The 27,554-nt window shown below is 38.2% G+C and overlaps 1 protein-coding gene across 8 annotated transcripts; it reads left to right on the top strand.

Moving 5' to 3' along the window:
• The first annotated feature begins 444 nt into the window (after positions 1–444).
• On the top strand, positions 445–21,715 carry LOC105701230 (annulin). 8 transcript variants are annotated; one of them, XM_012427820.1, is made up of 11 exons: positions 445–577; positions 1,377–1,565; positions 13,395–13,744; positions 14,235–14,367; positions 14,463–14,692; positions 15,159–15,472; positions 16,276–16,545; positions 17,076–17,155; positions 17,280–17,424; positions 17,507–17,813; positions 17,985–18,795. In XM_012427820.1, exons 2-11 carry the CDS (start codon positions 1,466–1,468, stop codon positions 18,288–18,290), a joined length of 2,235 nt encoding a protein of 744 aa, XP_012283243.1. In that variant the 5' UTR covers positions 445–577; positions 1,377–1,465; the 3' UTR covers positions 18,291–18,795. The 8 variants fall into 8 exon arrangements, with proteins under 8 accessions (XP_012283243.1, XP_012283260.1, XP_012283235.1 ...); XM_012427837.1 differs by having other exon boundaries at positions 484–679; positions 1,454–1,565; XM_012427812.1 differs by lacking the exon at positions 445–577 and adding an exon at positions 612–679.
• The last annotated feature ends 5,839 nt before the right edge of the window (positions 21,716–27,554 follow it).

Genomic DNA, 27,554 nt, shown 5'->3' on the forward strand with positions numbered 1-27,554 from the left:
AAAAAGTATTGAAACCATATTTATGTTTCCTATTAAGCTCAGTGTATCATAATTAAACTAAAATAGATTCTATTACGCTTAAAATGATGAATAGGAAAGGGCTTAACTACTTTGAATGTTTCTCCTTTTGATCATGGATCTTAAATAATTTGAAACGTGTAAAAATTGCAAAATGTAAGTTTTTAAACATTGATACATTGATTAATCAACAGTATCTAATATATCTAATATCATGCGGTAGATGTTATTATTCTTTACAGCAATGTGATAGAGAAGGAAGTAACTACTTCCGAATGTTGAAAAACACGTGCTCGCTTTTGTGATACCGGTTATGCATTTGTTGCGTGCGTCGAGAATCTTTGGTCTCGACTGCGACTGGCGGGAGATCCGATCGCAGTCGACGCAACGATACTAATAGCGTTACCATTCCTTTGAACAGTCGGTCGTGTACCAACGACGCGACCGCCGTCCTCCGCACCCGTTCTCCGGAGAACATTTTTTTGTGCGCGTGACATGTGAGGCCCTTCGTTTAATTTCTCCCATAGAGTCCTCATCGGTGTCACCGCCATATCCAAAGGTGACGTTGGCTGTAAAAAAGTACTTCGGTGTCCGTATTATCTGCCAGTACCACTTAGTGAAATTTTAATAGTCCTTTGGTATAACTGCAGTTACCACAAAGGTATAAAACGTGACTTTCCTAAATCGTACTGATTTTGAAGCAATAGTCTCTTTAAACTATAATGGTATATCAATCCGAGTTCAATTCGGTTCCTGTTGTAATATCCATTTGGTATAAATTTAGGATCCCACAGATCTTTATTGTAACAATAATATCGAAGGTATGGAAAAATTAATAAATGGTACGGATTATTATTATAACGGCATTGATAGTAGTCCTTTAAGTGTATCAACTCAATCATATTGTAACAGAAAAAACAGGGGAGACCTTGTAGATCAAAGTTATTATATTTAAGATGAATTGAAAGGGTCATTCTATATATTTCAAAACGTCAAAATATTTATAAAACTTTTCTCTAAAATGGGTGCACTAAATCATTTGAAACTGCAGCACGTGATTATGGAGGCCCTAAGGAAGAAAGCGATGCTCATATAATTTCATTTTTCAACAAAAATATGTGTCCTTGGTTCTAGTCCGGGATAAGTAAAAAAATGTTTCTTTTAAAAATTAAATTTCACGAGCATCTCGTTCTTTCTTACGGCCTTCATAATCACGTGCTGAAGTTTCAAATTATTTAGTGCATCGAGTTTGGAGAAAAGTTTTATAAATATTTTGAGTTTTTGGTGTGCATATATATATATATGACCGTTTCATAACACCTTAAGGATAGTAAGATTTAACACCGTACATTTAATAGTTTTGGAACTTATTTAAAACGGAGGTACGAAGTAGTGGCTGTTAACTAAGAGACTTTGAAAAAACTACATTCAACAGTGATAACTAGAAATGGGGAATTGTTGCTCGAGGATCAGGGCATTCTTTAAACGTCAGCCTTCTTGTACACGACCAGAATGTCTTCCTCGGCCACCGGACACATCCACTTCCGGTATGTTTAAGATCATGTCATTTCTGATTGCAGATAAACGGTGGATAAATCTTGAATGACGATGAGTTTACAGGGAAATACAACTAGCCATGATCATAAATGATTGTTTACAGGAATTGACATTAAGGTGATGTGAAAGTGGCGTTAAAGAGGTCTCGTTTATGAAACTTTTCTCCGAAATAGGTATACCGAATCGATTCCAACTTTACAATATCAATATGAAGGGTACAAGGAAGGTCTTGAAACTCATGAAATTTCAACTTTTAAAAGATTTGTTCATAGATGTTTTTAAAGTTTGCAATAAAATATGAAATTTCATGAGTGTCAGGACCTTCCTTATAGCCTTCACATTCACAATGTAATGTTTGACACGATTCGGTACACCCAGTTCAGGGAAAAGTTACATGAACGATGAACCCTTCGGATGTCACTTTCACATCTCCTTAACGCTCCTTCTAATCGTTGACTATAATGGCCTGTACGATGGAATGTGGCACTAAGCATATAACCTTCCTAAAAAATTGCTAACATAGTTGTTTCCTTTCTAGAGCATGTATAATAAGCTGGAACCGCATGCTTGTAACAAATATTCTTGGGTACGCGTAAATTTGTTAAGAAATGTATATAAAATGGTAAGGACTATTTACCAAGTGCAACATGTAGGTTCTGTTTGACAAATATTCTATTCTAAGGTTTTTGAAAGAGCGGTGAATTTAGATCGAGGTCGATGTGAGATACTTTAAAGGAGCGGTACATCTAGCTCGAGGCCGGAATAGGAGATGTTACGGAAAAAGAAGATGCTTCCAAAGTAAGGTGCATCCAAAAAGATCAAGAAATGCTGTGGCACAGTTAATCTGAATAAAAAATGTATAAATAAATTCTTCAAGCGCAATAATTGATTTAAATAAGCTCCACAAATCGATCAAACCATCAATGCTGCCTTTTCCTAAACATTGTTTAAAATTGAGAAAAATTATAAATGTACTTTTGCCCATGCAACAAGTGCAAAACCAAGACTCAAGTATATAGGACCAAGACCAAGACCAAAGTTTGAGTGTGCAAGACCAAGACCAGAAGCAATACCAAAAAAAGAACGAAGCATATTAAGCTCAAGGAATTGCATAGCGTACTTGTAGTCTTTGCAGTCGTGCTACTAAAATAATTATTTTAAACGCATGCATACGTAAAGAATTTTCCCACGCATTAATTTTGAAATAACCATTACATTCGTCATTTTTAGAAATTGACCTGAACAACGTTTGTTAAAAAGTTCAATTTAAAAAAGAAAAAACATAATTTCTTTATATTTCATAGTAATATAGATGATCACAATCGGTTTCGATTTTACAGTCTTGGTGATTTTTTTGCCCTGTCGCAAAACAAAGACCCGATTGTAATTATACGACCTAAACTCAAATATGCAAGACTTTGACCAAGACCAAAAACCACGGTAGGCTTGGTTTTCGTTTTGAATTTGCTCGTCACTAATGAGTATTATGTTTACCGTGGTTTTCATTAAATTATAAACAATCTATTTCCCGTTTCAGTACCTTTCTCACTACCGTTTGAGGACTTACATTTTTTCATGAGATACACGCCACAGTTAATGAAATTGTATTCAAAGATATATTTTAATTACAACTTAATGTGAACACTGATTGTATTTGTATTTTGTTACACAAATAGTTGTGTGCTGAATGTGGTAGTCACACAAAGATTAAAATAGGAAAAGTATTTACCGCGTACGTGCTTGAAATGCATGTTTAGCACTTACTAAGTGATGCAGGCCAATGTTGTAAAAACGGCAATGGCTGCAAGAAATATGCATGCACGTATAACGAGTAAATTACTCAGTGGATATGGCTACTGTAAATACTTAGTGCACGTACAAAAAAAGGGTGGTCACTTGCTTGCTGATGAATTTTGGGTGGTTTGGAGTCTGTAAATCTGGATGATTCCGCCACCTAACAAATAGAATTTCACTTGTACTTCTTGTTGCTCTTCTTTTTAACGTAGAATTATATCTTTGTTCCCGTAATAAATGCGGTGACACCGATGGACAAGCGGTGAAACAAAAAAGCATTAGCAACAAACTCCATAAGTTAAGCAGACAAAATAAACATGTCAATTTAAAGAGGAAGAGTGTCCGTTCACAATAAAAAGTAAAGTTTGAAAAAGTATGTTAAGTTGTCAAAATGGTGCCGGTTTGAGATTTGGTGAAGTTTTAGATATACTAAGTTTCAAAAATATTGTACATCTTCTATATATATTATTTATATATATTAGCACGGTTAACGTCTGAAGCGGCCATGAAAGCTGTGTGAGATTGATATATATATATATATGTCAAAATATTTCACGTATTCAAGTATAAGGAAATTAAACAAAGGCATAATAATCTTACTTGTTGTCGATGTTAATCGTTTTTGTCAATGGTTTTAGCATTGACATAAATTATCCGGGATGTAATCACGTGCATAAATTTAAAGTCTTCATTTGTCAGTTACGCATCCTATTCATGGCCACATTCCACGTGCGCAAACTGCTTAAGTAGCATTGTTAACATTAATGGTTACTCTAATGCTTCCGGTATTCTTTTTCAATCCTCATGGAATAATGTCATCTCACTAAAAGGAATGGATGTCCTACTTATTTTGTACGTATATTAAATTTATGTTATTATTTCTTACGCAGTTATATAACATCGTTATGAAACGAGTAATGTCACATACACATGATATCATATGTTACGTTAATAGTATATAACTGCGTTATCAAGTGTATTAAGTAGTGTATTAAAAGGTGCACGTAATACACTTGGTAAAATAACCTGTATTAATTTTCTATTGATATAATTAAATAATTTTCTCCGTATTGTTTCTTTAATTGACTTCGTTTCCTATCTCGAGTCTCCGAGTCTTTTATGATAATAAAATAGCCAACATTGTATTAAACAACGTGACAAGAATATTATCGCGTCTGATCTTTGGTTAAAAGCACGTGCTGCGGTAAAATTTACTTTCCACATTACAATTCAGATCCTATTTATATACTTGGAATTCATTGCACGTTCCTCCTCTTGTATCGCGATTGACCTTATCACTAAAAGGGGTTAATGGGCTTTACGTTAGGTGAAAGATGTTTCCCGGTTAGTCCTTTCATGGAGTTCATTTTCTCATCAATTTTACGGTACGATTTATATCGAAGAATCTGATAAAATAACCGCACTGAAAACCATTTGCGATTATATGAACTACTCTGATTATGGTAATTGTAAATACGAAACGATTATAATTTCCTCCTTAATATGTGAATACGTGATAGAATGAAACTGTATTTTTAATAATAAACGTTCAATTAGATAAAGTCCAGTGACATCCTTACTTTAATGGCCGTAACGTTATTTCTATTAATCTCACTTTAAGTGATCTTAATTGTGCGAAGAAAATGCAAATGATGGCTGACTTGTTAGGCACTATTAACACGTTAAGGAGATATAAATGGGTTAATTGCATCGATTTTGCAGAAAAGTTTTAAAAATATTTTGACGTTTTGATATACATATATGACATTTCCATAATACCTTAAGCGCTACTATACTCGGGACCCTGTAAAAAAAGAGCAGTAGTGCAATTAAAAAAAATGCATACAGCGCTTAACGTCTTAATGTTATTGACCACGTGGTGAGTGCAGGGTACAATGATGTTAATATTTTAATATTAGTGCCCCTCAGAGAACTTGAATATCTTTATGTCGCAACTATGATGTCACATATTAAAATGACCTATCGTTCTCCGACTCGCGTAGAAGGGCGTCCATTTTAGGCGTCTATTTCGATTTGCTTACGTTAACTGGAAGTGCTTCAAGCCTCCCAAACTTTACAATATTAGTTCCCATGACCCACTCTCCGAAAATAGTTCCTTCCATGCTTATTTGAATCTTGAATTCTCGGTGGAAAATCGTGTAAGTTACATCCGTTTGTAAGGTGAGAAGGAAGCGAAGCTTCGAATTACCTGGCTCCGTAGACAGTCTAATTGCAGAAACTTCAAGATAGAGATGTCTTACTCAAGTTAGACTAAACATTTTTACGAACATCACATAACATATGCTGAAGATGCAATACAATCAAGTAACATTGCAAACTAGCTCAAGTAAAAATGCAATTAGGTTCTAGATGAAGTAATTAAAATCGTGTAAAAAACATTCAATGTTGATCTAGATGTGTTCGATCAACTGGCGACAGTATTTAGTCGCAGTTGTAAGATGGCCGTGATCGACAATTGCTTTTATATTTACCATCATTGTATATTTTAGCTACGCATAGTCCTGCCTTTTTGCCAAGTTGCGTTTGCAATTGGTATTTATGTGCGTAGTTCACTGTCAGCAATGTCATTACATCACCCGCGATTGCATCGGAACCACGCAGAACCTTGACAGAGGAAACGAATCGTGTCATTCCTCTCGCGATGGTAAATGACAGCTTCCGCACTTTCGCAGCAACCTTGACTCCGTTCTAGTCATTGGAATGACATGATGACAACGTCTTCCCGAGTAATTACACTAGTTTACGTTTAGGAGTCGAGGACTCTCGAGATGAATGAAAGTTTCATTGCGTAAGCCCCGGTCGGACAGAATGACATCACCATATCGGCGAGGGCGATGTTCGCTTAGTATATGATCGCAATACGACTTGGAAACTTTTTTTTGGTTCAATATTATTAATTTGCATTCGTGATAAGGGAGACCGGGGCAACTGACCAACGTTTAAAGAATTTTTTCTCATTTACTTAATATCATTCTTAATTTTATCATATATTCCTAATTGTGTCCCACAGTTTTGTTGGTACTTATTACAATATGTTGCAGCTTCGTTTATTTGTAAAAAATGAAAACTCAAAAATCGTGATGAAAAGTACATTTTTTCAGTCCTCATTTCTTTCTTTTTTAATACAATGGATTACTTTTTATCATTTTGAATATATGACATAGAACAAGAGCATCTATTCAGCTTGATATCGCTGTGTATATATTATAAAATTAAATTGTTATTCATTTGTGAATATGTTTCAGTAGCAATTAGAACTATAAGAATGGTAACTATTACGATTCTCTTCTTTTAGGGCATTTGTAGGCAATCCCAGTCATGCGGCTGGGATTGTCCTCAAACGTATCTCTATAAAAGAATATTTTTAATTTCATTAAGCATACTTACTAAAAACGAATATAGTTTACTATATTAAAACTAACTAGATAGCATAACTGTACAATAATATACATATCAACAAACCATTTTTTATCATATTTATCTTTTACGTAGTAAGTGTGTGGTACTACGTCAGCGTCTTGTAAAGCAAATATGCATCTATCACTCATGAACGCTTTCTGCAGACTGCAAGATTAAGTGTGCAGGAGGAAGAGGACATATCAGTGCATGCACTTCTTTGTTTCATTTGAATAATTCTTGTAATTCTATAGATATTGTTATTGGAGCATTTGTTAAGAAATTTATGATCAATGTGTACTGATCAACTTTTAAGACATCGAATTTGTAATTTTACTGACCTTGTGTTCTAAAAGTGTATGAATTATTCGAATCTTTTTAACTGTGTATGTTCTATGTAAAACTCAAAATTGTTTGTCAAAGGACTTTGTCACTCACCTTTTTTTTAACCATTTAATGAAAAGAAAATCGTAATTGTGGGATATCTGTGGATGTTTCCTTACAAATTTGATAATTTATGATGTAGTAAAACTGAACCAGCGGTGTCGATTGAACAATAACCTTTTAGGTTAAAGTAAACGATTTATGAATACTTGTGTGTAATGATATGCGCATGACACAATGATAACATGGTATGCGAGGATCATAAAACGTCTTTATACTACCATTGCCAATGAGCAAAGTAGATCAGTGATATATTGTAAAATGTGAGTTCTTTAAATGGATCATCATCAATTATTATGCTAATCCGTCACGTATTGTTTTCTGCATTTGTACAATGGCCATTGTAGGTATTTTTGCCAGAACTAAAGGTCAACCTGATAGGTATAGGACAAGACCGCGTAAGCGTTTCCATTTGTCTTATTGTCACGATCGTTGAGTGCATTGTAATCATTTCATGCTCTGATTTTAACGAAGAATTGATTAGATCATTACAATGTGTAGACAATATAATCTGCAGAATCTATAGAATCTGAATAATGCAACTGATAATTACGTAACTACATTGATCACCATATTGTATTTAAAATAAAAATCGTAAGCTTTTATGATTTCTTCGCGCATTATTTTACATTCAAGGAAATCCTTGAGTATTAAAAATGACATGGTACCATGAGTGATCCATTTATAGATACTGGTATATGCTAATCAATATGGAGCAAGCACATATCTAACTTCTGTGTATTCATGTTTTTAATTTGAAGGTAGACACTTTGACCAATCAGTTTGGATTTAGCATTTTCACACCTCACACTTTACCTTCGTCTCGTATAGAACCATTTTATGTAAGAGAAATTATTACCGAGCAAAAAGTGGTTCATTGTACCGCATTTCCACTTTACAAGATTAGTCAAAGTATTGCAAGTACACTTCGAAGTTAGATACAGAAACGAAGTTTTCGCATAACGGCACAGAATTACGAGATCTTCACTCTCTGTTCCGCACTTAGCGTCCAAGCAATGTTCTCAAAAGCTGCACGCAACTTCCTGTTGGATTTGCACAAGGTCAGCCACTTTCCAAAGTGGAAAGAGAAATGACTTTGCACGGTGTTTAAATTGTTTATCCAGATCATCACCCGATAGGGTTAACGAGCAGCTGCAATAAGTAGTGACCGTTCGTATCGGCTCTTAAAAAAGTCGCTAACGGTACTCAGAATCCAATGAAGCTACAGTTCTTACAAATTCAATTATGGATCTGGCTGACTATCATTCGTCAAAGAGATTGAGTGATTTACGAGGCCTGATGGGTGGGGTCGAAGGTCTAATCGGTCGCGCCTTCTTCCTTTACTCATAATGAACAGTGGTAGCGATCGACACATTTTCTAATATTTCTTTGCGTCCTTCAAGAATCTTCGACGTCTGAAATGAAAAAAGAGAAAAAAAAAACGGCACAGTTACTCTCGGAATAAAAACCCACGCAACGTGCGAGGAGCACACAAACGTAGCATTAGCATACCGTCACCATATGCAAATGTGACGAAGGCGTAACTCATATACGTGGCTTCTCCGCTTGCCAATAGCGATTCGCTGTAACACCCTCGTATTTTAGAAACGCACGATTTAGCTAGAAATTTTGCGAGTCATTCTTCTTATAATGCATCGTTTGCAAAACTGCACAAAGGAAGCGGGGTGGTGCAATGGAAAATTTGATTTCGCGAAGAAATCGACAAAGCCTGCAAAAGGAAAGTTATAACCTTGTACCGTCGTGGAAGGGTACTAGGGGATTATTAAGCAATGCTCATTATCCACCATTTTATGGTCAAGTTAACGTAAATTAGCATTAAAGATAGTAGCTCGATGGCTGGATTAACGTAACTTAGCATTAAAGATGGCGCTCTGCCGTCGAGACTTAGGGTAAAGTACGGATAGATGCCACGTTTCCCAGATCTTTGAGATAAAAGAACTTTCAGCAACTTGACGTCCCTGGTCGCATAGCCCTTCCCCCCGGCACTTCACTTACGACCCAACATCCCCGAAGTATGCATGCGCGTAAGGTTATGATTGCCTAAAAAAATCAGTGCATCGGATTTGCCCATAAAGTTCTTCCGAACTCGAAGCAACTGTTGTAAAAATAGAAAACGGACACGTAAAGTAACATATTTACCTCATTTTTACTTCATAAATATAACAAATAAAGACCTCCGACGTTTTCCTAGCCTCTCTTTGTAACGTTTATTCTGATATGTACGAAGGCATCTATCCGCACCTAAACGGATAGACGCTCTAGTTTAAGGTCCGGATAGTCGCCTATGAAGGGAAGATGCCTAAACTATCGCATTTTTGGTACGGATCCAGGGGATTTCTTGCAGAAAGTGGTCCCACGAAGATTGCACAGATTACGGGGATTATTGAATTACACGTCACGTACATGTCGAGTATTACACTGAAGTCTCACCGGCCTCAAGGTGGTTTTTCGAAGTTTTTAATGTTGTCTTAAAATTATTTCTTGTTATCAAAAGTAAGAATGAAATGTTTGTTCTAACGTAAATACCCCTTCCCAAAACGCAGGCGTCTATCCGTACTTTACCCTAAATGGTATCGAAGTCATCAGGCGATCGCTCTAAATTTCCGATAAAAACGATCCTGAAAAGACTAGACTGTTCTCGAGAAAATTCTCGTTCCACCTCTGTCGATCTTGGAAGAAAATATATAAATGCACTTCCAAGTAACGAGGCCAGATGCTTCTTTCGAAAATGGAGTGAACTTAACTCCGCTCTTTGTAATACGAAACTTTTCAATTAGTGCACTTACAAGAAAGGTCGGATCGATTGGATTTTTCAATCACTTTTTACCGAGAATGGCAGAATCGATGATCGGTAAATCGATTGTAAGCAATCGTTACGGTAATGCCGAGGTCGAAGAAGACTGTGCTTTATTTATGGAGAGGTATCATTAGTGGTCCATGGTATCCTTCCTTATACAACTATTAATTAGGTCATGTGTTCTTTGTCACATAATCAGGAACTTTCAATATGTAATCAAGTTCTAATCTGGTTTTATAAATGTATTGGGAAAAAATTGCTCATCATATATCATTTGTTTGCGATAAATATCTATACACTAAGGAAATGAGTTACTTGACTCAAAGAAATACACATTACGATAAAAAAATCCTGCGATCAAATGCGTCCAAGGAAATAAAGGAAACAAAATTATTTTATTGAATCAAACGAAGGAGAAGTGGTACCTGTTAACAGATTTTTTCTACGGGCAATCTATTTTAATTCGGCCAATATTTTCTGACGGTTGACAAAAATTAAGATTAACGTTAACCCAAGATAACAAGGTCGACGTTGAACCAATGTTGAGGAGAATTGTACTAAAACTATAATTTGGAATGGCATTATAACTCAAATGTTGAACGCGGAAACGAAACTTACATACAAACGAATTACTGGCTTTACCACTTGCGACAAAATTTAAATTGATGCGTGCTATCTAACGATCTTAACGAAACGGAAAATCGAAACAAAAATATTGATAAATGACTCAACTGATTCTTATTTTAGGTAATCACGCAATCGATTGGCAGAAATATACATTAGTTTAAGTGAACTACATCAGTTTTTTGTTCAATGATATAAGTGTTTCTTCCAAGTATATATGTTTCTGACAAGATTATTTATGTCAACAATATATATTTTTTCACTCATTTAATCCTTTTTGTCAGTGTATACATCGTTGACTAACAACGTGGCATAACAGTAGTTTAAACAAAAATTCTGTTATGTAACTCACGTAAATCATATTTAATAAGTATGCTTCACCTATGACTTTTAGTACTCTCTACATTACCTCGCTAAGTATAGCGTTGCAAACTAATTTGAAACAATAATTGTTACATTAATCTGAATATTCTAGATGTTTGAATATTTGTTTTTAATTCCTGTTAAAAGTATTATAAAACAATTTTATATCTAAAACATTTGCATTTATTTTAATGTGGTCACCCGAAGATTATGCAAGGTTTATTTAATTATATTTGAATATAAGTCGAAATTGGCAATCTATTCTACATTGAATCTGTTCACACCATGTTATTGAATGATTAACGACCCAGTATTATTTATGGTTCATCTCAGATTCTCACTAATATAATGAAGAAAGAATTATAATAACCCATATATCTTCTAAGAATTGACGTTTATTGATTTATACATAAAATGTTTCGATTGTTTCTTTGGAAATATATTAACCGACTATTGGGGTGATTTTCGAATTAATAATTCACGTTGACAAGGAACCTTATTATAGATAACGTGCATGTTGCAACGACATCTTAAAAACATGCTATATGTTATCGATAAAGCATACCATGAAAACATCAGCACATTACACACAGTGAACATGCGCCCACGTCCAAAATATACAAGAAACCCGTCCAATCTGGACCACAACCGATCGTAAAGTGTGAAAAGGTACAAGTATCGAGAACACAGCGTTTCTATTTTATCCCAAGCATCCTAAAGTAGCTTGAAATACGACACGTAGGAAATTAATATCACCACCGCAGAGACTCATCACGTCACGATTGTTTCGTGTTCATGGAATTGGTGATTTAAAAGCAAGACATTTTCAAATGAATACCGTACAAACATGCACTTGAGCTTTCCACAATCCTAGGAAGAACTCACCCCCTTCGCGCCGATATTTAAAAATACCTTGAACCTCGGCATGGACCCACGAACACGTATTCACGCTGTCAAATAATTTCGCCCTAAATTCCAGAAACTCTTCAATAACTATAAATATCAATTACCTTCCATAAAATCGTCCCTTGCACATCAATCGTCGGAAAACTCGTTTTCGAGCGCATTTACATGTAAATGAAGATCCGCAGCCCACGCGTCCATGTCAGTGCGTAACAGATCAATGCACACTTTACCTGGAACTGTTCAGAGTTCTTAGGAGTTCTTTAGATCCGTATCTCAGTGATGTAACGGAAACTGCAATACTCCACTTTTTTATTCGGAAGTGATTCCAGGCGGACACGTGCGTAATTGCGATTCGATTGTTCCCCTGGGAAAATATGCATCAATCGGCTCGGCGTAACTCCGGGTGCTCCCGTTGGGCACGCAGGTGACCTAGGTGGGGCCTTCTATGGTCTCGTCCACTTGGACCCGCGGGACCTTGGGCTCTCTCCCAGAATGTAACAACCCACTGCACTCTTGCTAATCCATTGGTCGTTGGCGTCATACCTTACGGTCGCGTTTAAGCTCGCGTAAAAGGCCTTAGATGATCCGTCCACGTTGCAGTGTGCTTCGTTCGCTTGCGAGGAGTGCTAAGCGCCGCTCGGCTTTTCAAAGATGAATTACAGCTTTTACGACCGTTACCGCATGTTCAACGACATGCACTTCCGCCGATTTCCCTTCAGATTCTACTGTGAGTGCCGGGACGAATGCTCGTAAAAGATCGGTACCTTTAAGAATATCGCCGCCAAAGATTAATTACGCTTTACCTCCGCTCTAGTAAGTTGGTCCGAACCACAAAGTGCTCGCGAAACTGCAGGTCGGAATGATTGTATCATTTCGAGATCCTTTTCTCCCATTCTTTGATTCACCTGACGCCACGCGCGTCGCCGGAAAACATCGCGTGATCGACCATCCGGTTTCGATTGGACCTCAAAGGTATGTAGAGCGACTCTTCGAGAGAAATTCTCTGTTTGCCATTACTTTACAAGAAATTTTCATAGAAGTCCAGAGAAGAAAGTGAATCATACGTCGCGCCGACATTGTAGCCACGCTTTCATTGACACATTATCATAGAAAGCAGCGCGAAGTGATTCAAATGAATCTTGTTTGCAATTTCCATGGCTCTGGTAGTATCAACAAAGTTACATATTTTGGGTTTATAAACTCGCTAAACGTGTTCCCTGTCGGAACTATTTCTCTTAGTGTAAATGTAATTGGTTGCGCCGTTTTGTATCACGGTACAATTGCTAAGTTGAATCAAGCTTCTCTTTTCTGGTGAATGTAAACAGAGTGAATTTCTTACGAGTCTCTCTACATTCATATGGAATTTAAATGTAATCGAAACTTCCGGGTTTTCGGGGGTTTTTGGGCATATCTTAATAATCTATTTGTACGTTTGATTACCGTGTTCACTTAGGGGAGGATCACAGATCTCCGATATTGACCGTTGTACATGTGGACCCCTGTATAAAAGAAAATGGCGAAGCTCACCGAACCTCCAGGTACGAGCTCATGAACCGAAATGGGAAGAACAGCAGATTGGTGGTACGGAGAGGTCAGGCCTTCTTCTTGAACATTACTCTGGCACGTGAATATAGGCCATCTACCGATGGCATTTCAATAGTCTTTACTTTGGATGGAGTAAAGAAACCTCAGTACGGTCATGGAACTCTTGTGGCATCCCCGGTACTTGGACCCGGGGAAATGTCTGAAGGATCCTGGCAAACGACGATCGAATGGGCAGATCAGGATATGATTCGTATAAAAGCAAGTTGATTTCAATATAATTTTATAACAAAATTCTATGGACCAGCAAATAGCTCTTACCTATATGGTAGCAAATGATAGAGACAAAAACTTTATATTGTGATTTTAATGACGAACAAAATCAATCTCAGTCTTGCAAAAAGTACAAGATCAAGGGCAAGACCAAGTCGAAAACCTAATTATAAATGCAAGGTTAAGGCGAAGACCAAGACTACTATGATCTCGATCTTGGTCTTGGACTTACCCACCACTACGTGTTTCAGTTTTTCAACAAATTTTGCTTGAATTTAACGAGATGCGATGTCAATTTAGTATAATACAATTTATGAACTAACGAGTAAATTCTTTAAGTTGTGGACACTGGTACGTAGTTTGATTAAAATTGTTGCTTTGATAAATACGTTTCTCCACAGACAAAAATGTTAATTCATAATATATTTTCTTAATGAATTTTATACGTCTAAAAGGGATTAAACGATCAATATTATAGGTTGTTCCAGATGCAAATGCAATGATTGGAAAATGGAGAATGGACATTGATACTAGAAGAAGACACTCGGATGGAGCTGTAAGTTACTCCGTACAAAATCCGTTTTATGTCATTTTCAACCCCTGGTGTGACGGTACGTGTACTTCACCCTCAAAAGATGCCTTTTTTAATGAAATAAGTGAAAATAAAATGTTTCTTTAATATGTCAATTTTTGTATAAACATACAGAAGACATGGTATACCTTCCAAATGAAGATGAACGTCAGGAGTATGTAATGGCCGAAGCGGGTTTAATTTGGCGAGGAAGTTACAACCGTTTGAGACCAACCGTGTGGAAGTATTCGCAATTTGAAAAAGACATTTTGGATTGCGCTCTTCATCTAATGATCGAAGTTGGCAAGACAAGGATTACAGGCAGAAACGATGCTGTGGTGATATGTCGTGTTCTTTCCGCCGCGGTAATAATAAAATATATTGATTCTCAATACTACTCGTTAATACATAAAGTTCCATAAAAGTCACATGAAGCCAAAGCAAGATATCTCTGAACAAAATATGTAATATCTTTCACCTATCATCAACAGAAATTAACGTGAGACATGCTCGCGATTGATTCAATTGAAACTATTAAGTTGAACACTTGCACATCCTATTCTTATTATATTACACCACGTATTCCAAATCCAAGAGATTAGACTTTCACGCTGATACGAACTTCATTTCTTGCGCGACATTTTGAAATAAATAATAAATAGAAGGCACTTATCGATATTATCAACACCATTATATTATAGTCTAACGATCATTGATTGAGTCTTTATCTTCAACTAAATAAGGATCTATCAAATTTGACAAATTCATACCTTCTTGTCATTCATACCTGACTTGCTAATGGAAGATATTTGACGTTGATACCGTTGACAGGTCAATTCTCCGGATGACAACGGCGCGGTGATGGGCAACTGGTCTGACGATTTCGAGGGTGGTACTCCACCTACGAAGTGGCTCGGCTCGCAGAAGATCTTACAGGAATACTACAAGACAAAGAAGCCGGTTAAATATGGACAGTGTTGGGTGTTTTCCGGTGTCTTGGCAACTGTTTGTCGTACACTTGGCATTCCTTGTCGGGTAGTGACGAATTACTCCAGCGCCCATGACACCCAGAGTAGTCTTACTGTCGACTACTTCGTCGATGCAGAAGGAAAGATAATGGAGGAACTCAACAGCGATTCCATCTGGTGAGCACGGCACCGCTTTCGCCCTTTAATGGAAGGGATGGGGGGTCGGGGATTGACTCTTATTGCACACCAGAAAATTAAGACGCCCGATCTTTGTGACCGCTGAATGCGCCGGTATAGTTTTATAACTGCAGAGTTGGGACAATAATCATACGCTTGGGATGACCATATCTCTTCGTGCGTGTCCGACTCTCTCGGAAGGTGCAACGTGGGTGTTCATCCGTCAAACATTGATAGCTACCTCAGATTTGCTACAAAACAGGCAGACTCATTTTTATTTCATGGTTTTCAGGAAAACTCATCGTATCTAATACAATTAAACGGTAGATATTGAATGAGTTAACGTAGAAATTTGAATATCCATAATTAAATTATTCTCCGTATCAGAATAATTAATGTAATGGCACTAAATCCATTTTTTTTTTCAACGAATTGCGTACAGATGCTTTTCCTTGTAGTATAGTTCACTACTTTGCCTTCAACTGCACATTCAAAAAAGAAGCGCTAAGGTGGACTTTTTTCAATAACGATGCCGCTAATATGTATTATCGAGGGTAAAGTGAAAGGCAGCATTAACTTCTGTAGTTTACTGCATGAATAATGTTGTATGGCCTTCATTAAAGTTTGACAATGAGTTGGACAATAATGATGTCACATCCCTCGTTAACGAAAGAGCATCCATCTACTAGATGTAGAACCGTTCGGATCTTCGAGTTTTATGACTTCTTTCATAGATATAATGTATATTCCGTCCTTGTACCTAATTAGCTAACTTTTATTGCTTTCGTTACATTTTACCTCAGGAATTTTCACGTCTGGAACGAAGTATGGATGACGCGACCAGATTTGTCGATCGAATGTGACGGGTGGCAAGTAATAGATGCCACTCCCCAAGAACTGAGTGAAGATGCATATCGTTGCGGTCCAGCATCTGTTGCGTCTGTAAAGAAAGGCGAAGTCTTACGACCATACGACAATGCTTTCCTGTTCGCAGAAGTTAATGCCGATAAAGTTTTCTGGAGATACAACGGACCTACTCAACCCTTGAAACTAATCAGAAAGGATATCTACGGGTACGTGCGAATCCCTTTCATAGACTGTATAATAAACACAAAATAGTGTAATTCACGTTTTATACACGAACAGTTTTTTTTCTACGTTAAATATACATTTATAAGAAACGTTGATTTTACGTGTAAAGTTTTCGATGCGTTTATCCCTAGTCGAGAAGACCGTGTACTTTAACGTAGTGTTTTAACGTTATTTGAACGTATAGTAAACGATTATGAACAGTTATTTCATGTATAGACCACGTTTAAAGGACGTTCATGTTACATCTCTAAAACGATATTTTAATAAACAGAATAGATGTTATATTAACGTTAAATTTGTCGTGAAAACGATAGAACGTGTTAAACACGCTTTTTTCCAATACATTTTATACGATTATTGTCAACGGTTTGACACCATTTTTCAACGTTTACTCCACTACTTTGTGTTCATTGGGATGACACAGTCTAGTATTCAAATTTAAAAGATATCTATATATTTGCAAGTGGCGCACAGTATTCAGAGTATTAGACTGGTTGGATATATTTTACAGAATTGGTCAATTTATTAGTACGAAGGCAGTTGGCAAATGGGAGCGGGAAGACATTACGCATACCTACAAATATCCTGAAAGTAAGAGCCAGAAATTAATTTATCTATTTTAGTTTACTGTCTGTTCATATAAATTGTCATACGTAAGATTGTTTCCTTCACACATTGAAATTAAATGTATATAATATCGCTTACGATTCACTAGAATCAATTGAAGAACGGGCTGCCATGTTGAAAGCTCTTCGGCAGAGCGAATCATTGTTTAGCCGTTACTACTTGAATGAAGAGTTCAATGATGTGATGTTTAATTTTGAACTTAGAGATGACATCCTAATTGGTCAACCTTTTAGGTAAGTTAATCAAGTTTAAGTGTCTACTCAAGATTTATATACTTTCTTAAACATTAATGGCGTCATAAACTTACATTTATAGTGTAGTAATGCTGATCAAAAATCGAAGTATGGATAAGGAGTATCAGATAATTGTGATAATGAGGGTAGAAACAGTTTTGTATACTGGACGTGTAGGAGATCCAATAAGAAAATCGGAAAAACGACGATTAGTAAAGCCAGGTGTACTTGAAGAAATTCGTTTGGATATTACATGGGAAGAATATGGACCAAGATTAATGAATCAATGTGCTTTCAATATTGCTTGCTTAGCCACGGTCAAAGACACAAATTTTGAATATTTCGCTCAGGATGACTTCCGTGTAAGGAAACCAGACATCGAAATTACGGTAATTTGAATGTCATTGATTATTTGGTACACGTTCCTTTAGCGACAAAGATCTCGTTCTTTACGAAAAGAGTACGCGTCTCTAAATCAAACGCGCATTTCTTTTACAACTTCGCATAATTTTTTTGTGAAAACGAGTAATAAAATATGATACAATTTTTTATTTTGGTAGCTTCAAAATCCAGCTATTGTTGGCGAGAAATTGGAAGCAGTTGCTAAATTTTTGAATCCACTTCCAATACCTCTAAGAAGAGGAAAATTTATTATCGAAGGGCCTGGATTGAAGGAACAGTTGAAGGTAAAACTGTCGGACAATGTTGAAGTCGATGCAGAAGCAAAGTGTGCGTTTTCAATGGTTCCCATGTTAGATGGTCGTGCAACCATAGCAGTAAAGTTTTATTCCAAGGAGCTCGATGACGTAGATGGATTTATTAATTTCATGGTGAAGCCTTCAAAAATAGCCAATACCATGGGTTAATTTATGTAAAAATCTCATACGGTATAGTTAAGTAAAAATTAATTCGATCGTTCTAGAAAAATTTGTCTAAATTGTGGACGAACGATAACGTCGGGTTAATCATGAACCGTAACTGTTAAGTATTACAGCTAAATCCAAAATTACATAAGTTTTTAATAGATATAAGAAGAGCGAAATCATAAAGCTACCAACCTGTGTTTTTATAATATAAAAGTGTCATTTTAAAACGTAACTTTATGCTTTATTTTGGCCAAAGTAATAATCAGGTCAAAGCACTTATCTTTATGATAAGATTGTAATATATGTTACGCCTATTAGATTTATCTGACGAAATAGTCGTGATCGATATGTACCCATGTGCTCATTCTCTAAAATCTATAAATATGATACGATTTTACGATATAAGTAAAAGTTGTTGTTGGTATGTATAAATATTTTAGCACAATTCCTAAAATCTATATTTTATACCTAATGTCGTAGGAAATAAATTCGCCATTATCGTTCACCGAGCGTTAAAGTTATATTTTAAGATTTCACATAGTAATTCTTCAACCACTTTCTCAATTTTCTCCCTCAACTTCTTTCACCTTAATGATTTTATAACCGAAAGTTCGTATTTTAACAAATTTTCGCTCTATTCGCATTAAGGATTTCTAATTATGTTTCAAGATCATTAACAATTTTATAACGAGCAAGTAATCATACCTCTAGAAAACAAGAAGTTACCGTGACTAATGAATAATTCACGTCTGTATATATTCTTTTATAAACATCCTGCACATACGAGAAACACATGTTATGAAATTTCCATATTATCTTTCCTCCATTTCTTGTCCAGTTTTTAATTAGTGATTCATGCGGTTTCATTTTCCTTGCGAAGGTGCACCTTGCTTTATGTCTGATAATAATGGGTCCAAAGCAGCGTATTATTAATGACGAATACCTGCAATAAATAGAGTTACGAATCGTCGAGAGTACGTAAACCCGCACGTACAAGTACGCGGAGCGGCTCGTTGAGGAATGTACGAAACGGTACATATGTACAGAAGCATCGACGAGCCGACCTCGTGGGTGACTTGGGCGCAGTCACTCGATTATCCACGGCCGCTTATCCACGGACTACCGACGGTGCGTACGACATGGAGATATTAACGATCGGTAATCAGGGGAGCTGGCGTCGGTAAGCGAAGTCGCTCCGAGAAAAAATGACGACGGGACTGCACGCTGATACGGGCATCGATGCGGACGATGTATCATCATCTGTGAAATTAATGTTGAAATATGCTCGGCACCGGCCGATAAGACTGCCAGGTAGGGCATTTAGCCCGCGAAAGCGAGCGAGAAGGAGCGAGTGGCGGCGATCGAGAGCGAGAGAGAGAGGGACGAACTCCGGCGAAGGGACCGACTCCTTGTGAGATATGTCTAAATACATAATCGTGACTCGTGATGGACGCGTAGCGGCCCGTCGAGGCCCCTGTCTACGGGGGTCTAAAAGACTCCACGGATCCCGCGGGGTTCCCAGCTCCGGTCGAAGGATATTCAGGGGATTCTGGACGTGGCACCCCGCTACGTGCTATGCATCAACACCCAAGATCCCATTATACCTCATCGAAATAACAAACACGACTCCTCCGCTAAACCAACATTCTTTGTTCGCTTCGAGTTCTGGCATTCGTCAAAATTACCTCGACCCCTGTACCTATGAGCGGTACTGTCGGATCCCTCGGGACCCCCGGGACTCGAGGAATGCGCGTCCAGGAATTTTACCGCGTAATTGTCACCGTTTTGTCTCCTTTATAGTGGGCTGCTTGTGATTCTTGAGTTTTCCAAGATCGCTTGTTGATGGAAAGTGCCGGTCACGACTGACGCTCCTCCTCGAGAGACTCGTCCTTTCGGGAAGGCCCGAGATACGGGGAAATCCTCTGGGATTTGAAAAATGCGTTAGAAACGGTGGAACTTTCGATTTACCTCCCGCGAAATGGAGAAGAAGTCTGGAAAATTATCTGGAAATAGAGGTTTCATACCTTACAGGCTATAAAATATAAACGATATGATAAAAATGTATCGGTATTCTTTTTATTAAATCTCTGAGTAAATACGGGGTGGAGAAAATGTTTTCGTGCAAAGAACGTTCAAAGGCTACAGTTTGGTCAATAGGTGGATATTTTGAATATTTGTCGAAATAAAGTACAGAAATTTCTAGGTTACATTTTGGCGTGCTATGTTGATCGTTTCGTTTGAGTATAATTTCATTTTCATTTTTTATTTTTCGTTTTTATTCATTCTTCAATCGTTAACGATTAAATGAAGTTAATTACAGATATGAAAAGTTACGAAATTTAATATATGATGTTCATAATTTTTCAAAGGTTGAGTAATACCTTTGCTAGAAGTAAGCATGTTACCGACTAATCGAGTCGACGGTAGTTTAGCCAAACTCCGCTAGGTTGCGCCGGTGCATCGTAAATTGCGGCTTGCGTACTGTATTTATATGTATGATGTATTTGTATCATGTATTTATATAATAACGAATCTTAATTGTGAGCATATATATTTTAAGACTTGGCTGGTTTTATATTGTTCTCGCCATTGTAGCGTCACAGAGGACGAAATTGAAAATGTCTTTTATGTGTGTGCAGGGTACCAGTTTCCCTATAATGCTTACTTTGAATGCATTATACATATATATGTATACAGAATTAAAGTCAAGTTAGAGCGTATACACATGATACGATGCTTTAATTTATGTGAGAATTTGAGTAAACATAACACACCTAACATTGTTCTTATGAATTGCATAAAGGTGAACAATGACGAACGATCATTTCAAGAGGATAAGAAAATACAATGAAAGGACCGCGATAGTACCGACACAATAATTATAGCACATAATAACGTTAAATGCATATCTTTCTCGAAAATAAACATGATCAAAATCGTAGGAGATAAGATAAAAACATTCACGAACGTGAAAAACTTATTCGATGTATCACAAATAATTTCTATTAACCAATACAATTAAATTGAGCTAATTAGAGATATAAAATTTGTAAGTAAATAATTACAAAATAATACTTCCTTACTAAAAGTAAATGCCCCTATATGAGAAAAAATTTAATTCACTTTCAAGAAAAGGCTCTTTGAAAGAATTGAGAACCTACAACTCAATTACAACGTACTTAGAAGTGTGACATCCTTAATCAGATAATTCTCTCGCAAATATAATTACTTTGTTTAAATATGAACAACTTTCTCATTTGACGACTACATATACGTCATACCGAGCAGAAGATATTGATTAATCGATTTGCTTTTGGATCTGAAACGAATTTTTCCATTAAAGCATTAACTCGTTCTTCCTTACAGATTCCACCTCACCCCAGACCTGTACATGGTAACGGAAAGTAAATTGAATTCAATTAAAACAGGCATAAAAAGAATAGCCTATGTATACTAATTGGTGCTCAGGTCAGTCGTTAAGCAATCACACACATGTGTGTACGCGCATAGAACGTTCGTGTTCGTGTCTACTTTGCCAACACGTTAATGATTTAATCGGCTGGAAGTTAAGTACCAACCTGCCGAACAATTCGGCCGTCGAATGTGGCGAATCGGCTCGATCGATCAACGCCGATTTGCTCGAAACTCCGGCAGCCTATTGCCAATCGTAAAGTGCCGTGGGCGACGCTGTGCGAGTCCAATAACGCGTAACATGTGGCCGTTATTCCCGACATGTCAATTTGACCGCTGCGACTAAACGCGATGGATGACCCCAGGTTCTGCGCTTTCGGCGCGGATTACGTATGTACGTCGCTGTTTCGAAATGCGATACGAGAAATCATCCAGTAAAAATTGTAAAAGAACAGTACGGATGATTTTCACCCTTTAGATATCTAGAATCGACTAACCTCCGATCAACGTGATTTACTTACTTAATGATTTAAACCGTGCGAAAAGTGTATTGTAAATAAGCCAAATGACGCGTTGCGTTATTTACGTTACAAAGGATTTTCAAAAAGTGATTCATTTAGAATTACGACGCTTATGGCTTGTGTAAGATAGTTTCAATGTTTAAGACTTACTAGTGTATCAGTTCTTTGTCTCCAGACAAATGAAATTCGTTAAGATATACTGTCGGTCGAACGTACATATTTACTGATCTTTTCCTTCGTCGAATTTAATTTTTTGACTGTATAGAAAGTGCCGTATCTAATAAAAGAGGCGATGTTAAGCGTGGGCATCTGATCCGATCAACCATCGTCCTTTGACTTTCTCAAAGGAAACAAAACCCGTCAGTGAGGAAGAAAGTATAGTTATCGATTTCGAGTCCCGTCTCCATCGGTTCCATTCTCGTCGAGCCATAACCGTCTCAAAGCCGCGGATTCCTCCCTGCCGATCATTCAGAATCGACCTTTCAGATAGAATTCTTAAAAAGAACGAGGGGGAAAGAGAAGCCTCTCGCGATGCGATGGAAGAGTGGATCCGCCCGGTTTAGGCTCGTTTCGAATGCATTATTCCAAGGCATTCCATCCGCGACCTTCATCCCTTATTCCCTCTCCCAGAATCCTTATATTAAGATGAACGGGTGACTCTCGCGGAAACAATAATGAACGCAAAACGAGTCGTCGCCTCGACAACTAACAAAGAAGGTATCCCAGTTCGATCTCTCCGATTTCATTTCTTTTATAATATGTTATAGTAGACTAAAAACTAAGCGACACGTATTTTTTTTGATCTGCCATTAAGCACTTTAAGGGGGTGAAACCACCATTCAAAGTAAGGCATGTCAACGGGCGAGTTGGCAATTTCACCCACAAGAACATAATATTTTTTAACCAATCCACCTGGGAAAGCTTTCTCATAACAAGAAATGAAAAATATAATTTTCTCAATTAAGAAAAAGAATTAAGGGGTGAGCCACCCCTCACAGGCCTTACTTTGGCTGGTGGTTTCACCCCCTTAAAGTGCTTAATGGTAGATAAAAAAAAATACGTGTCGCCTAGTTTTTAGTCTACTATAACATATTATAAAAGAAATGAAATCGGAGAGATCGACCTGGGATACCTTCCTTGTAAGACACCTGTGAAACTATGCAAGCAATGTTTCATAAACAGAGCATATACACATATTACATGGGAAAAAGTACCGACTTAAGATAGTTTGGTAATAAAATATCCGCAGTAATAACTGTTAAAAGAAATCTCTATTCGTCCGCTTCATAATATGTATTTATCCCCAAAATATCAAGGACGGAATCGATGAACTTTGTTAAAGGGGTATTTTGTTTAGTTACTGAAAGTGTTGGGCTGATTTGCAATCGCGGTCTGTTACAATATAATGTTAACTTAGGAAATATTAGGGAAGCGAATAATTTAGGCAAGGGGAGTAGATATACTTTAGTTAAATGTTTTTAGGGATGTTTTGGTAATTGGTGTAATGCCAATGGGAAATGGTGAGGTAATGTTGTAGGCTTAGGAAGTGTTATACTTTATGGAGCATTCGTGCTGTTATCGATAGCGACTACATACATGGTATGAAGTTATAACTTCTTTATTGATGTGGCAAATGCTATCAAAAAGTATTTGCAGCTCTAGAATGCCACAATGTCTGACATTTATTCCTGTAAGTATAGCAGTCGGTTTGATTTGTTTCTCCACGTTCGGTTTATTGAGGTTTATGCGTCGCGGTCGTCGCTCAATCGGTTAAAACGTTAATTTATTATTCATCTTGTTAGAGTTACCATTAAAGACAGGCTTATCAACCTGCGTGCACCCAAAATATGGACATATTACTTTTCGTCGTTAAACGGCACGCCTAATTTAATAATATTCCGAATACCGAATTCATATTAACCTCTATACCCTAAGAAAACAATTTTCTCCTTTCAATGAAATCATTTCTTAGAACGGAGTTAAAGAAACAGTAGAATAAAATCAAAGAACTATAGTCATCCCTAAAAAATGTCGAATGTTTAACAAATACGACAAACAAATATTTCTTTTCAGTAATTACACCTTCTCTCTACCGAAACACTGTTAATTGATCCAAGTGAGCATTATTTAAAGAAATCATTTTCTTTGATTCAAAGTAATCATTTTTCCTTCTCCGTGTATAAACAACTTACAATAAAGGTGTCACTTTTTCTTGAACATTGTATTTTAATTATACACAATTACAAGAGACAAAGTTAACGTAACGTCATCCGAAAGGTCGCCAACGATCCCCCGTGTTCCGCTGAAAAATCAACACCGTCGAATCCGAACGTAATCATGTTTTGCATCATGTTGCTGCAGTCATTGTACGGATTTATTGACTTAACCGAAACCAGGGACCGAATCGTCAGCCAACTAGCTCCATGTCAGAAATGTTAATACGCATAAGTCGTCCCTGTACCTGTCGCCAGGGTCGACGCGCTATTTTGGGTGCGTCTATTCATCCGGAGCACCCTCCTTTCGATCCTACGTCCACCCTCCGATCCTCGGCGCGCACCTCTATCTCTCCTCTTCGAAGCCTCGACACCTCGCGACCGCACCCATTCGGCACACGGACACCCAAATCGGATTACCGTATCGTCGAATTGCCGAGGAAATTATGCAGCTGCGATCCGATTTACATGTGCCGCCCAGCGGCGTCGCGTCGCAGTCGTCGGGGAACAATGCATATGGGAGCCGCAGGCTCTGTTTGCGTTTGCGGACGCGCGAGGGACAGAGCCCGCGTTTACCGACAGTTTGACCGAGCAAACAAGTTTCGTGGCTCGCCGCGTTTCCGCGCGAGGAGGGCGAAGGAGGGGAGGCCGCGCCCGCGAGAGGGGCGGGCCGCGGAGGGGTGGAAGGGGGAGAAGAGCGGCATGGCGCGCCCTCGTTACGCATGCACCCCTGCGCTTCCCGGGCTAACCGACCACCCCCTGAGGACCTCGCCGAGCGACTGGCAGACTGACTGACTGACTGACTGAGTGACTGACTGACTAACTCGCGCCGCTCCGGGCTCCTCTCGCGGAAAGCCGGCGCGCGGTCCCGACCCTCTCGAGCAACTTCGCCCCTTCTCCGCCGGATCCACCCTAATTGCGCCAACCCCTGTCTTTCTCTCCACCTACTCGCCCTGTGCCGGAATCTCCCGGGTAATGAGCTCCCGAGGAGCCCCGGCGACCTCCTCGTCGCGTTGGACGCGGGGGCGATCGAAGCGCCGCCGGGAGGGCGCAGCCGGTACCACCGACGACGAAACCTCCATTTCCTCCGAGCTGACAAATTCGCGGATCTTTCCACGCGAGGTGGCGCCGATCAAATCGAGTTGCGTCGGGCAAAGTTCGGTCCGGGGACGAGACGCGGGAAAAATGTTCCGTAGCGGGGGTCGAGAAACTCTACGACGGAATTCCTGAGAAAAATCGCGACGTCGAGTATCGACTACTTCATAGGGGAACCGAAAATGTTTTTAATCGACTCTTTTATGTTGCACACGAAGGTAAGCCACGTGTCGACGTAATCAACTGCAGTTAGGCCGTTTGCCCCCGTACCGGCAAAACTGGCGCCGGCACCGATTTTTCTGCCAAAATAATGTAACTTTCATTTATTTACGTTATTGCCGTCGAGAAAAAATCGGTACTGCATTGTTCTTGTTCTTACACGGATTGCGGTTTGAATTAGTTTTTCCGTTTGAGGGGATGCCGACGCTCAGATTTCGGTATTGTTTTGACAGAAATGGTAGCTTTCCCCTGAATTATAGTTCGCTCGTAACTCCGCCCTTGCCCTAGTGGACGAAATAAGCTTATCTTGTGGGTTGGATATGATTTGTCCGATTGATGATCTTCAGTATCCCCGTTCCGTTATACGTTTTTTTTTCATGATACACGAGGAATACACCATCTATACCCATTATCATGATCTCGTCACGAGTAGCGCATCGCATAGACGCCATTCTGATAAAGTGTTCTATATCGTTGATATATTGACCTTGGAAACGAATGAAGAATGCAGTATCTGTTTCGTATTCCCACATATATATAAAAAACTGTATTAGCTAAAGATAAGCAATAAATATATAAAAATAAATAATGAAATAAATAAAAATAAATAAAGATAAACGGTGCAGATAAGTAATATCTTTGTAAAGCTACGCGTTAACAAAATCATCCTGCATTGTGGTACCCGATTCTCTAGTTGATCCGTTTCGTTTTTTTTTTCCGCGTAGGAATACATTCGCCTGAAAAATTTGGCATTGACAAACCTCTTCTTTAAAAGTCATATACGAAATTGTCAATTTTTGCCCTCGAAAGTTGATCGTATGGACTCGAGGATAGGATCCCTGGTGGGGAAACTTTACGCATTTGTTTCTGAATAACAAAAAAGTTAAGATTATTAAAATACCTTAACATTATCTCTGATTGTGAATTAAATTTACCGCCATTCTTGGTAAAGCTTTCGCATTAGGACAAAGACCCCTAATTTAGGCGTAGGGAAACGGAAGACTTGACAGGAATCGCCATCGCGTGCGAGTTTAGCTCGGAGAACGTCTGGTCTTTAGACCAGAGGGGGAATGTTCGAGCGAGTGAAACTGTCCCTTGGCATTTGGAAGACACGAATTCCGTGACGTCTATTCCGGGCCGCGAGGAACAATAGCGTCTGCGGTCAAAAGCCGTCCACGTCGATTAATCGTGGCCGCGCTCGCACGATCGTTGAAATCTTTGTGCGAATCTGTCGCAGGGACGCGCCACGAGACGCGACAGTTGCCCATTGCAGAAGTTCGCGTCGTTCCTACAATTACGTGGAAGCCCGACAGTTGCATCGCCGGCGACTCGCGAGGCACGAAATCGTCGTCGGCCTTTTTCTTCTTTTTTATTCCTTCATTCAAATTAGGACCCTTAAATTATTATTCCCAATCTGTGGCCGGAATTTCTTAGAGTCGATCGCGCGAGCGGAACATTACCGCGAACAGGCTGGCTAATTTAAGATCGATATACAATATGCTGTCTTTTGGGAGAAACGTTTATGCAAATCCTCTCAATAAGGGAATTTACGATTACATGCTTTATTCGAAATCTAAAGCATCGTAAACTTGCGAAAAGCTGTTTCCAACACGTGGAAACACCGTTTTAGGTATTTTGCGTTAAACAATGAAACGATTGCTTATCCTCGTGGTTACTTGATTAATTCTCATTAAATTAAGGGGCTTAAGGTGAAGTGAAACTCCCTTCAAGTCAGTCGATTAGAATACATTTTTTTTTAAGGGTATTGGACCAAACGATCCGAAACTTTGACACATGACTCGTGA

The sequence above is a fragment of the Orussus abietinus genome, unplaced genomic scaffold (assembly GCF_000612105.2).
Source record: "Orussus abietinus isolate OABI.00-Male unplaced genomic scaffold, Oabi_2.0 scaffold66, whole genome shotgun sequence".
Lineage (NCBI taxonomy): Eukaryota > Metazoa > Arthropoda > Insecta > Hymenoptera > Orussidae > Orussus > Orussus abietinus.